Below are 13,242 nucleotides of genomic sequence, written 5' to 3'. Positions count from 1 at the left end.
ATACCTCACTTTGGTATATTAAAGAAAATGACCCAGTGTAGCAGGAACAGAATACGCAGTGGGTCACCATAATGGAATAAACATTATTCGCATCCTATCTTGAAAACTCTTATTTTGTGTAACCGTTTTCAATTTCCATTATTAATAAATAGCCAAAGGAAAGCTGATTCATAGAAAGTGCCTTAGAGATTTTTTTTTTTTTTAACTGGTTTACATAATTGGCTGTTTTTCGGTAATTATGTCTTACAGATATGGACTCCTCAGGACAGAGAATCCATTTTGAAGATTTTGGCTCAGTTGGTACTGGACAAAGAATGCACGCTGCTGATTGGGCGACAGCTTCGACCTTTGCTTTTGGATTTGTTTGAGAGAAATGCTGAATGTATGAAAGTTGGGGTCAACCATGATCTTCATGAGAGGCTGTGTGTGGCTATGAGCAGACTTGTCACAAGCCACCCAGATGTCCTTCCGTGAGTAGCACTTTGTGGAACAATATGACAATAAATACTGCGGTTAAACCCAAACTAATGGGCACAACGGGAAAAGTCTAGTTTGAGTGCTTTCAGCTCGCCACCAGCAGCCAATTGCGCTTGAACGGAGCAGCAATTGAATAGCTCCGTTGGGCACCATCTACTGGCGATAAAACAATTGCATACCATCCTTAAAGTTTTCTTTTAAAACGTTTAACTTTCCCTGTATATGGTTATCCAAACTGTAAGTTTGTAAAACTATTCTTGATAGTCATGACTGTGGAATGATGTCTATGCAAGGAAAGGGGAAGCACACAAGTAAAAAAAAGAAAAAAAAAGATACAGTACTTAAAGTTGCTCCAGAACATTGAGATACCGTACCAGTCAAAAGTTTGGACACACCTTCTCATTCAATGGTTTTTATTTATTTTAATTATTTTCCACATTGTAGATTAATACTGAAGACATCAAAATTATGAAAGAACACATGTGGAATTATGTTATAAACAAAAAAGTGTTGAACAAATAAAAATGGTTTTTATATTTTAGATTCTTCAAAGTAGCCCCCTTTATGCTTTGATGACCGCTTTGCACAGTCTTGGCATTCTCTCAATCAGCTTCATGAGGTAGTCTCCTGGAATGGTTTTCCAACAGTCTTGAAGGCGTTCCTCGAGGTGCTGAGCACTTGTTGGCTGCTTTTCCTTTACTCTGCGGTCCATTTCATCCCAAACCATCTCAATTTTAGGTCGGGTGATTGTGGAGGCCAGGTCATCTGACGTATCACTCGATCACTTTTCTTCTTGGTCATGTAGCCCTTACATAGCCTGGAGGTGTGTTTGTGGTCATTGTCTTGTTGGAAAAACAAATGATGGTCCCAGTAAGCACAAACCAGATGGGATGGCATGGCACTGCAGAATGTTGTGGTATCCATGCTGGTTAAGTGTGCCTTGAATTTTGAATAAATCGCCAAGTGTCCCCAGCAAAGCACCCCCACACCATCACACCTCCTCCTTCATGCTTCACAGTGGGAACCACAGATGCAGAAATCATCCGATCACCTCTGCGTCTCACAAAGACAGGGTGGTTGGAACTGAAAATTTAAAATTTGGACTCATCAGACCAAAGTGCAGATTTCCACTGGTCTAATGTCCATTCCTTGTGTTTCTTACCGCAAACAATTTTCTTCTTGTTGATCATCCTCAGTAGTTGCTTCTTCGCAGGATTTCAACCATGAAGGCCTGATTCACGCAGTGTCCTCTGAACAGTTGATGTTGAGATTTGTCTGCTACTTGAACTCTGTGAAGAATTTATGTGAGTTCTAATCTGAGGTGCTGTAAAGTAGCGGTTTCTGAGGCTGGTAACTCTCATGAACTTATCCTCTGCAGCAGAGGTTACTCTTGGTCCTCATAATAGCCAGTTTCATCATAGCGTTGATGGTTTTGCAACTGCACTTGAGGATACATTTAAAGTTCTTGAAATTTTCTGTATCGACTGACCTTCATGTCTGAAAGTAATGATGGACTGTCGTTTCTCTTTGCTGAGTTGAGTGGTTCGTGCTATAATATGGATTACAACAGTAGTCAAATAGGGGTATCCACTGTGTACTAACCCTACCTCTGCACAACACTACTGATGGTCTCAAACATATTAAGAAGGCAAGTAATTCTACAGATTGACTCTTGACAAGGCACACCTGTTAATTCAAAACCATTCCAGGTGATTACCTCATGAAGCTGATTGAGAGAATGCCAAGAGTGTGCAAAGCTGTCATCAAAGCAAAAGGGGGCTACTTTGAGGAATCTAAAATATAAAACATATTTTGATTTGTTCAACCCTTTTTTTTTTGTGTTTTGTTTACAACATAATTCAATATGTGTTCTTTCATAGTTTTGATGTCTTCAGTATTAATCTACAATGTAGAAAATAATTAAAATAAATAAATAAAAACCATCGAATGAGTAGCGGTCTCCAAGCTTTTGAATGGTACTGTACATATTTGGGTTCTACTTTATGCTAACATAGGGGCTGATTCTAAGTTGGGAGCAAAGCAAAAACAAGGAAATAACTGGCAACAGTGCTGCCCTGCAGATAGAGCAGATAAAAAAAGTGCAGAGATTTGGAGTTGGAAGAGCCATGTAAATTGCAGTGTAAGAATAGAGCTGTCCAACATATGTGTGATACATGCAAATGCAGCCCGTTATTACCCTATTTGCAAAAAGAATAAATGTATTTGATGTTGCTTTTTTGCTATTCTGCAAACACAGAATTGCCCATAATTTTGTAATCCTATCTACAGCTCGATCCACTCACAACTCTCACTGTCACTGCCTGCTGGATAGTTTCAGCCTCACCCACTCTTCCCCAGCCAAGCGCTGTTGCTCGATCCCTGCCAGAGTAGAGACTGCAATTCCCCCCCCTTCACATGCGGTGATTAGTGGACAGAGATGGGAGAGGGGAGTGACGGATAAGAGAGATGGGTTGGGGGGAAAGGAGAGACAGATGGGGGGCTGTTTTAGTGGGTGACAGAGATGGGAAGTTGGGCGAAGACACCTGTTATTGCTTGGAGCTAGCGCCCTCCCTGTGTAATCGTCACATGACCCCACAGGGGGAAGGAGAACAAGTCAGATTTTGGGGGTGGGATGGGGTGGGGTCAACAGAGATGAGAGGTTGTGAGCAGAAATGTTGAAAGTGTGTTCTGTTTGGAAGCACAAATTGTACTTTTTATGTAGTGGGCAGGACTTTAGTTCAGTTTAGCTGCATTGCGCTACTAAACCCGTTGCTTTTGGGCTCTGATCGGACCAACAGCTCTGACTGCTACCCTTTTACTTTGGGTGCCCCAAGAAAACAATTTGAATCCACCAATATATGTCTCCAATCAATATGAAGACTCTGTGTTGACAGGGACATAATGAGGACATTGACATACTGTAGACACTGAATAAATGTTGACTCAAAATGTTGATATTTAAAATTAGATAAAGCATAAGGTTACCAAAAGTCATGTTGACAAAGACAAAATACTTTATAATTAGTCTTCATGCTAGGCTGTTATTTAAAGGGCAAACGGCACCCTGCTGAAACAGCCTGCCTCCAATAGCGGCAATTTTTTTTTTTTGTAACTTTTTTTTTTTTATGCACGTGTGCTACCTGCCCAGCACCTCTGTGCCCTGCCCTGTTAATGGTGCCCTGCCCTATTAATGCTGACCAGTCATAATGGGCAAATGTAAAAGATAATATCGTAGTGAGTTACACATGTGCAATCGGTCATCCTAGCATGTCAGCCATGTTGTCATAAGTCCCTAAGTGTCACATTATAAAAACCATGGGGGTCGATACAATTTGGCAACAGATGAATAGCGCCAGGAATTAGCTCCCGATGCTATTCAAATCGGCTACTAGTTACCCGCAATTGTCGGGAATAATTCTCTCATCCCCGGGGGGTGAGAAGAAAACCAACAAAAGAGCTGCCGCGAGGCTGGCGCGAGGCCGATTCTGTCGGGAATCAGCATCGCCGCGGGTAGTTAAGTCGGAGAATGCCCTTTCTCCCGTCAAAACTACCTGTTAAGACGACGAGAACGGGCATTTGCCGACTTAACTTTAGCTGAATTGAATAGCGTCGGGAGCTAATTCCCGGCGCTATTCATCTGTTGCCGAATTGAATCGACCCCATGATCTCGCACCCACCAGAGAAAACCCCTTCATAGTAGCATTAAATAAATGACCAGCATGGTAGTGCTAATTCCATGCTTAGTTAATTAATGACAAAGCATTTACACCTGCCCATATTTTGACTGCAGGTTACATTGTGACACGGTCGACCTTTTGGTGTTCGAGTTTTGACAATGGGCCTGATTTATACATTCACATACACAAATTATATTATTGTGTATCTCGGTTATTTTCCTGGATTGTTTCGAAGTGTAAGATAAGTTGCCCATTTTTTTTAAATGTAATAATTATTTTTCTTTTCTGAATAGATTTGCATTGCGATATTTCCAAAAGGCCTCACCAGTGTTCCATAGACTTTTCCTAGAAAGCTGCGACTCCAGCACAGTCCGTTATGGGCGCAGACGGATAAAACTGCGAGAACTGATGGAAGCAGCTTACAGATTTCTGCAACAGGATAAGCCTTCCTTCAGAGACATGTGGGACTGGAGCGTCTGTATACCTCTATTGAAAAGTCATGATTTGGCTGTCCGTTGGTGAGTATTTTTCCATAGTATAAGATTTTGCTAGCTATAGTTCTTAGTATGAGCTTGCTTTGTTCCTTGTTGGGGGTGTTTGCTTTACAGATTTGTTTTGGCACTCCTCTTACTATCTCTTTACTGCTATAACTGAGTACTCCTGCCCCAGTTGTAGGAGCGGGATCAGTACTAAATCCCGCTGGACGGGCCCCCTGGCGGTCGAAATACTGACGCCGGAATCCCGACCACACAATCCCGACAGGGGTGGCGAGCGGAACGCACCCCTTGCGGGCTCGCTTCGCTCGCCACACTGCAGGCACACTATTATATTCTCCCTCTATGGGTATCGTGGACACCCACGAAGGGAGAATGTCGGGATTGTACAGGTCGGGATTCCGGCGTCGGTATTTCGACCGCCGGGATTCCGTCTGGCGGGATCTTGACCGCCTCCCGTAGGAGCATAATAAATGCAGCCACCACCAGGCTCATTTACTGACCGCTGAAACCGCTTGCTTGTGGTCTGTTTACCTTCTGTTGCACCACCTCTTTGTTAGTGGTTGTAGCTGGACCCTACTGACCGCTTACGTAGTGTTATCTGTAGGTCAAAATTATAATATAGGTGTCTTGCAGGAATAGAGTAGGATCTTTTTTGAACAGTTATGTTTATAGCTTAACAAAAGCTATTAATAGTTATGATACACTTCCTTTTTTGTCTGCTTGTCAATTCTGTATATTGCTTGGATTGTTCTACGTGCTCTGTAGAGGGGGTAGGGTGATCAATATAGTACAAACTGCAACTTGCTCTATTTCTCTAACATCTTTGAGGGATATTGGGGAGACAATGGGGTATAGATGGGGTCCAGAGGTGAGTCAAGAGCCTTCCTGGCTAGGTGCCATTAAAAATATGATGTCTGATATGTCATCTCGGCTCACAGCAAATGCTCAAAAAACACAACAATTGCAGCAAGGTGTTGCAGATCTGGCTGCAAGGGCTGACCAGCTCCCCCACCCCCACGTGCCTGTATGACCTCCCTACAACGCCTGGGCATGCTCCTGATGAGGTGGCGGATGGTCTCCTGAGGGATCTCCTCCGAGACCTGGACTAAAGCATCTGCCAACTCCTGGACAGTCTGTGGTGTGGCGTTGGTGGATGGAGCGAGACATGATGTCCCAGATGTACTCAATTGTATTCAGGTCTGGGGAACGGGCGTGCCAGTCCATAGCATCAATGCCTTCGTCTTGCAAGAACTGCTGACACACTCCAGCCACATGAGGTCTAGCATTGTCTTACATTTAGGAGGAACCCAGGGCAAACCGCACCAGCATATGGTCTCGCAAGGGGTCTGAGGATCTCATCTCGGTACCTAATGGCAGTCAGGCTACCTCTGGCGAGCACATGGAGGGCTGTGCGGCCCCCAAAGAAATGCCACGCAACACCATTACTGACCCACTGCCAAACCGGTCATGCTGGAGGATGTCCTTGGCATCTCCAGACTCTGTCACGTGTGCTCGGTGAGAACCTGCTTTCATCTGTGAAGAGCACAGGGTGCCAGTGCCAATCTTGGTGTTCTCTGGCAAATGCCAAACGTCCTGCACAGTGTTGGGCTGTAAGCACAACCCCCACCTGTGGACGTCGGGCCCTCGTACCGGGATGCGGTCAACATCCCGCTGGACGGGATCCCGGCGGTCGAAATACCGACGCCGGAATCCCGACCGCTACAATCCCGACACATTCTCCCTCCGTGGGTGTCCACGATACCCATAGAGGGAGAATATAATAGTGTGCCGAGCATAGCGAGGCACCGTGCCCACAGTGTGGCGAGCGAAGCAAGCCCGCAAGGGGCTGCGTTCCGCTCGCCACCCCTGTCGGGATTGTGTGGTCGGGATTCCGGCGTCGGGATTTCGACCGCCGGGATCCCGTCCAGCGGGATTACGTACTGATCCCCTCATACCACCCTCATGGAGTCTGTTTCTGATAGTTTGAGTAGACACATGCACAATTGTGGCTTGCTGGAGGTCATTTTGCAGGGCTCTGGCAGTGCTCCTCCTGTTCCTCCTTGCACAAAGGCGGAGGTAGTGGTCCTGCTGCTGGGTTGTTGCCCTTTTACGGCCTCCTCCACGTCTCCTGATGTACTGGCCTGTCTCCTTGTAGCACCTCCATGCTCTGGACACTACGCTGACAGACACAGCAAACCTTGCCACAGCTCACATTGATGTGCCATCCTGGATGAGCTGCACTACCTGAGCCACTTGTGTGGGTTGTAGACTCCGTCTCATGCTACCACTAGAGTGAAAGCACCGCCAGCTTTCAAAAGTGACCAAAACATCAGCCAGAAAGCATAGGAGCTGAGAAGTGGTCTGTGGTCACCACCTGCAGAACAACTCCTTTATTGGGGGTGTCTTGCTAATTGTCTATAATTTCCACCTGTTCTATTCCATTTGCACAACAGCATGTGAAATTGCTTGTCAATCAGTGTTGCTTCCTAAGTGGACAGTTTGATTTCACAGAAGTGTGATTGACTTGGAGTTACATTGTGTTTAAGTGTTCCATTTATTTTTTTGAATAGTGTAGGTTGCCTGCATTACTATCTGATTCAGATGAGGAAATACTGGAGGTGGGGGATGAAATTGGAACCTATTACTAGGGATTCCCCTTATGCACAGGGTATTGAACCCCTAATTTTGGCTATAAGGGATGTTAAAGCTCCCTCTAGAGCAGTGATTTTCAACCTTTTTTTTTACTCGCGGCACACCAAACAATAATTTAAAATTGTCAAGGCACACCATCAGTTCCCGACAGAAAAAAAAAGAAGAAAAAAAGTTACATTGCTCCCCAAATAAATCATGTTGCTCACACATAAATCAATCACATTTCTCCCCACATAAATCCTATTGCTCCCCACATGAATTATTCACATTGTTCCCCCCCATAAATCCTATTGTTGCCCACAGGAGAAATAACATAAATATTAGCCCCTACTGGTTAGCTCATAGTGAAGTGCTGCGAATACTGAGCAGCGGGCGGTCGAGCAGGTGTGGATGTGGGTGGGCAAGGAAAGCTGTGGATGCAGGCAGGAACTGAAAGATGTGTATACAGGCGGGTGGGCTGGGTGGGTGGTGAGATGCGGCGGCCGTGACCTATGATATCACACTGCCGCGTCATCAAGGCATAGGTCACGGCGGAGCATGACTGATCCTCTAAGAAGAGCCCGGGCCAACAGTTCACTCTGAAGGTGCAGGAAGCTGCTCTGGCTCCGCGGCACACCTTGCAACTGGTTGCGGCACACTAGTGTGCCACGGCACACTGGTTGAAAAAGCCTGCTCTAGAGGATGCTGCGTCACAGCAGTCGTTTTTCTTCATACAGAACAAGCCCAGTGTCCTTTTCCCTGATTCTGCAGAGTTAGATGACTTGTTTAAGTTAGCCTGGAAAAATCCAAATAAAAAATACCATGTGTCAAAACGGTTTTTACACACTTTCCCATTGGCTCCTGAAGGCAGAAAATTCTGTAAAGAACCCCCAACTGTGAACATATCAGTCTTGTGCCTATCCAAAAAAGCGGTACTGCTGGCCCCGGGCTCCTTCGCTATGAAGGACTCTGGGGATAGGAAGATAGAGACTACACTAAAGTCTACCTACACAGCAGCGGGTCTGTCTCAAAGGCCGGTCATGGCGGGTTGCTGGATGACTCATGCCATTCATCACTGGGCTACCCAGATTCAGGGGGGGGTTGGGGGGGGTGGAGAATATGCCCCATGTCACTACAGTGTCTCTCCTGAAGCACATTCAGGACACTGCACGCGTCCTGTGTGACTCTCTCAAGGAGGTAGGCAATATTAATGCTAGGACCACTGCTATGGCAGTGTCAGCGCGCAGGGCCTTGTGGTTGCGTCAGTGGATAGCAGACGCAGAAGCCAAGCGCAGTGTAGAGTCTCTCCCCTTTTTGGGGGAATTATTTTTTGGGGTGGAATTGGGTACGTGGATTTCTAAAGTTACTGTGGGAAAATCCACGTTTCTCCCCTCTGGAGCCCGCCGGCTAGGCGTTCTTACCCGGGGCTGTCTACCCAGTCCTTTTGGTCTAAAAGGTTTAGATCTAGGGCCAGAGGTTCTTCCAGCGTGACTAGAGGCACCAGAGGTAAGACAAGAAAACCAGTGATCGCCGGTTCTCAGGAGAGCACTGGTACAGCTTCCACTAAGGCCTCAGCATGTCTATACCCACACACCCCGAGGGGATCTCGAGGTGGGTGCTCTGTTGGGTCACTTCAGCCGCATCTGGGAAAATTCCTGCCAGGATACCTGGGTCAAGGACCTCATTTCTAATCTGAAGTTCAACAGTGCTCATCCCCAATGATTTTTCAAATCAAGCTTACCAGCTTTGGAGGATACGCGTGTTACGATGCAATAGGCCATCCTAAAATTAGTCCAATCCCAAGTCATTGTTCCAGTGCCGATACGACAACAGGGACAAGGTTACTACTCCAACCTGTTTGTGATACCGAAACCGGGTGGTTCGGTAATGCCCATTTCTCTAACGTCCTAAGTGGATGCTGGGACTCCGTAAGGACCATGGGGAATAGCGGCTCCGCAGGAGACAGGGCACAAAATAAAAGCTTGAGATATCAGGTGGTGTGCACTGGCTCCTCCCCCTATGACCCTCCTCCAAGCCAGTTAGATTTTTGTGCCCGGCCGAGAAGGGTGCAAACTAGGTAGCTCTCCAGAGCTGCTTAGAATAAAAGTTTAGTTAGGTTTTTTTATTTTCAGTGAGTCCTGCTGGCAACAGGCTCACTGCATCGTGGGACTAAGGGGAGAAGAAGCGAACTCACCTGAGTGCAGAGTGGATTGGGCTTCTTAGGCTACTGGACGTTGGCTCCAGAGGGACGATCACAGGTTCAGCCTGGATGGGTCACCGGAGCCGCGCTGCCGTCCCCCTTACAGAGCCAGAAGAGACGAAGGTCCGGTGAAAGCGGCGGCAGAAGACATCCTGTCTTCAAGACTAAGGTAGCGCACAGCACCGCAGCTGTGCGCCATTGCTCTCAGCACACTTCACACTCCGGTCACTGAGGGTGCAGGGCGCTGGGGGGGAGCGCCCTGAGACGCAATATAACACACATATACCTTAGCTGGCAAAAGGAATACATCACATATAGCTCCAGGGCTATATGGATGTATTTTTTCCCCTGCCATTTTACACAAAAAAGCGGGAGTTAAGGACGTCGTGAAGGGGCGGGGCCTATCTCCTCAGCACACTGGCGCCATTATTCCCTCACAGCTCCGCTGGAAGGACGGCTCCCTGATTCTCCCCTGCAGTACTGCATCTGATTCAGGGTAAAAAAGAGAAGGGGGGGCATTTTGGCAGCAAATAACTAGATTAACAGCAGCTATAAGGGATTAACACTTATATAAGGTTATCCCTGTATATATATATATATATATAGCGCTGGGTGTGTGCTGGCAGACTCTCCCTCTGTCTCTCCAAAGGGCTAAGTAGGGTCCTGTCCTCTCAGAGCATTCCCGGTGTGTGTGCTGTGTGTCGGTACGCGTGTGTCGACATGTATGAGGAGGAAAATGAGGTGGAGGCGGAGCAGTTGCCTGTGTTAGTGATGTCACCCCCTAGGGAGTCGACACCTGACTGGATGATTGTGTTTAAGCAATTAAGTGATAATGTCAGCAATTTACAAAAAACTGTTGACGACATGAGAAAGCCGGCAAATCAATTAGTGCCTGTTCAGGCGTCTCAGACACCCTCAGGGGCCCTAAAACGGCCGCTACCTCAGTGGGTCGACACGGATCCAGATACAGATACTGAATCTAGTGTCGACGGTGACGAGACAAACGTAATGTCCAGTAGGGCCACACGTTACATGATCACGGCAATGAAAGAGGCATTGAACCTTTCTGACACTACAAATACCTCAAAGGCGGGTATTATGTGGGGTGTGAAAAAACTGCCAATAGTTTTTCCTGAGTCTGAGGAAATAAATGAGGTGTGTGATAAAGCGTGGGTTTCCCCCGATAAAAAACAGCTAATTTCTAATAAGTTATTAGCACTATACCCTTTCCCGCCAGAGGTTAGGGCACGGTGGGAAACACCCCCTAGGGTAGATAAGGCGCTCACACGTTTATCTAAACAAGTAGCGTTACCGTCCCCTGATACGGCCACCCTCAAAGAACCAGCTGATAGGAGGCTGGAAAATATCCTGAAAAGTATATACACACATACTGGTGTTATACTGCGACCAGCAATCGCATCAGCCTGGATGTGCAGTGCTGGAGTCGCATGGGCGGATTCCCTGACTGAGAATATTGATACCCTGGATAGGGACAATATTCTGTTAACTATAGAACATTTAAAGGATGCATTGCTATATATGCGTGATGCGCAGAGGGATATTTGTACCCTGGCATCAAGAGTAAGCGCAATGTCCATCTCTGCCAGAAGAGCATTATGGACCAGACAGTGGTCAGGGGACGCAGATTCCAAACGGCACATGGAAGTATTGCCGTATAAGGGGGAGGAGTTATTTGGGGCTGGTCTAACAGACCTGGTGGCCACGGCAACGGCTGGAAAATCCACCTTTTTACCCCAGGTTACTTCACATCAACAGAAAAAGACACAGTCTTTTCAAACTCAGTCCTTTCGTTCCCATAAGTACAAGCGAGCAAAAGGTCACTCTTTTCTGCCCAAGGGCAGAGGAAGAGGAAAAAGGCAGCACCATGCAGCCGCTTCCCAGGAGCAGAAGCCCTCCCCTGCTTCTGCCAAGTCTTCAGCATGACGCTGGGGCTTTACAAGCAGACTCAGACAAAACCAAAGTCTCCCTCCGACAGGGAGGCAGTTCTGGAAGCCATTCACAAGCTGTACTCCCAGCAGGTGATAATCAAGGTACCCCTCTTACAACAGGGGAAGGGGTATTATTCCACACTATTTGTGGTACCGAAGCCGGACGGCTCGGTGAGACCAATATTAAATCTAAAATCTTTGAACACTTACATAAAAAGGTTCAAATTCAAGATGGAGTCACTCAGAGCGGTGATAGCGAACCTGGAAGAGGGGGACTATATGGTGTCGCTGGACATCAAGGATGCGTATCTCCACGTCCCAATATATCCTTCTCACCAAGGGTACCTCAGGTTTGTAGTACAAAACTGTCATTATCAGTTTCAGACGCTGCCGTTTGGATTGTCCACGGCGCCTCGGGTCTTTACCAAGGTAATGGCCGAAATGATGATTCTTCTACGAAGAAAAGGCATCTTAATTATCCCTTACTTGGACGATCTCCTGATAAGGGCAAGAACCAAGGAACAGTTAGAAGTCGGAGTGGCACTATCTCAGGTAGTGCTAAGTCAGCACGGATGGATTCTAAATATTCCAAAATCGCAGCTGATTCCAACGACACGTCTACTGTTCTTAGGAATGAGTCTGGACACTGTCCAGAAGAAGGTGTTTCTCCCGGAGGAGAAGGCCAGGGAGTTATCCGAGCTAGTCAGGAACCTCCTAAAACCAGGACAGGTCTCAGTGCATCAGTGCACAAGGGTCCTGGGAAAAATGGTGGCTTCTTACGAAGCGATTCCATTCGGAAGATTCCATGCAAGAACTTTTCAGTGGGATCTACTGGGAAAATGGTCCGGATCGCATCTTCAGATGCATCAACGGATAACCCTGTCGCCAAGGACAAGGGTGTCTCTCCTGTGGTGGCTTCAGAAGGCTCATCTACTAGAGGGCCGCAGATTTGGCATTCAGGATTGGATCCTGGTAACCACGGATGCCAGCCTGAGAGGCTGGGGAGCAGTCACACAGGGAAGGAATTTCCAGGGCTTGTGGTCAAGCATGGAAACATCTCTTCATATAAACATTCTAGAACTAAGGGCCATTTACAATGCCTTAATTCAAGCAAAACCTCTGCTTCAGGGTCAGGCGGTGTTGATCCAGTCGGACAACATCACGTCAGTCGCCCACATAAACAGACAGGGCGGCACGAGAAGCAGGAGGGCAATGGCAGAAACTGCAAGGATTCTTCGCTGGGCGGAAAATCATGTGATAGCACTGTCAGCAGTGTTCATTCCGGGAGTGGACAACTGGGAAGCAGACTTCCTCAGCAGACATGACCTTCACCCGGGAGAGTGGGGACTTCACCCAGAAGTCTTCCACCAAATTGTAAACCGTTGGGAAAGACCAAAGGTGGACATGATGGCGTCACGTCTAAACAAAAAACTGGACAGATATTGCGCCAGGTCAAGGGACCCTCAGGCAATAGCAGTGGACGCTCTGGTAACGCAGTGGGTGTACCAGTCAGTGTATGTATTCCCTCCTCTGCCCCTCATACCGAAAGTATTGAGAATCATAAGAAGGAGAGGAGTAAGAACTATACTCGTGGTTCCGGATTGGCCAAGAAGGTCTTGGTACCCGGAACTTCAAGAGATGCTCACGGACGAACCGTGGCCTCTACCTCTAAGACAGGACCTGCTACTGCAGGGGCCTTGTCTGTTCCAAGACTTACCGCGGCTGCGTTTGACGGCATGGCGGTTGAACGCCGGATCCTGAAGGACAAGGGCATTCCAGAAGAAGTCATCCCTACTCTGGTAAAAGCCAGA

At 47.1% G+C, this 13,242-nt stretch overlaps 1 protein-coding gene across 1 annotated transcript in view; it reads left to right on the top strand.

Moving 5' to 3' along the window:
* Positions 1–13,242, top strand: part of MDN1 (midasin AAA ATPase 1) — a 695,825-nt gene that overhangs the window by 2,863 nt on the left and 679,720 nt on the right. The window contains exons 2-3 of the mRNA XM_063916985.1: positions 250–470; positions 4,448–4,672. Of these exons, the coding sequence (XP_063773055.1) occupies positions 250–470; positions 4,448–4,672 (446 nt within the window). The remainder of the gene's footprint in view (positions 1–249; positions 471–4,447; positions 4,673–13,242) is intronic.

This window comes from Pseudophryne corroboree, chromosome 4 (assembly GCF_028390025.1).
Source record: "Pseudophryne corroboree isolate aPseCor3 chromosome 4, aPseCor3.hap2, whole genome shotgun sequence".
Classification (NCBI taxonomy): domain Eukaryota; kingdom Metazoa; phylum Chordata; class Amphibia; order Anura; family Myobatrachidae; genus Pseudophryne; species Pseudophryne corroboree.
The sequence above is the reverse complement of the archived record's forward strand: the minus strand, read 5'-3'. Positions and strand labels throughout refer to the sequence as shown.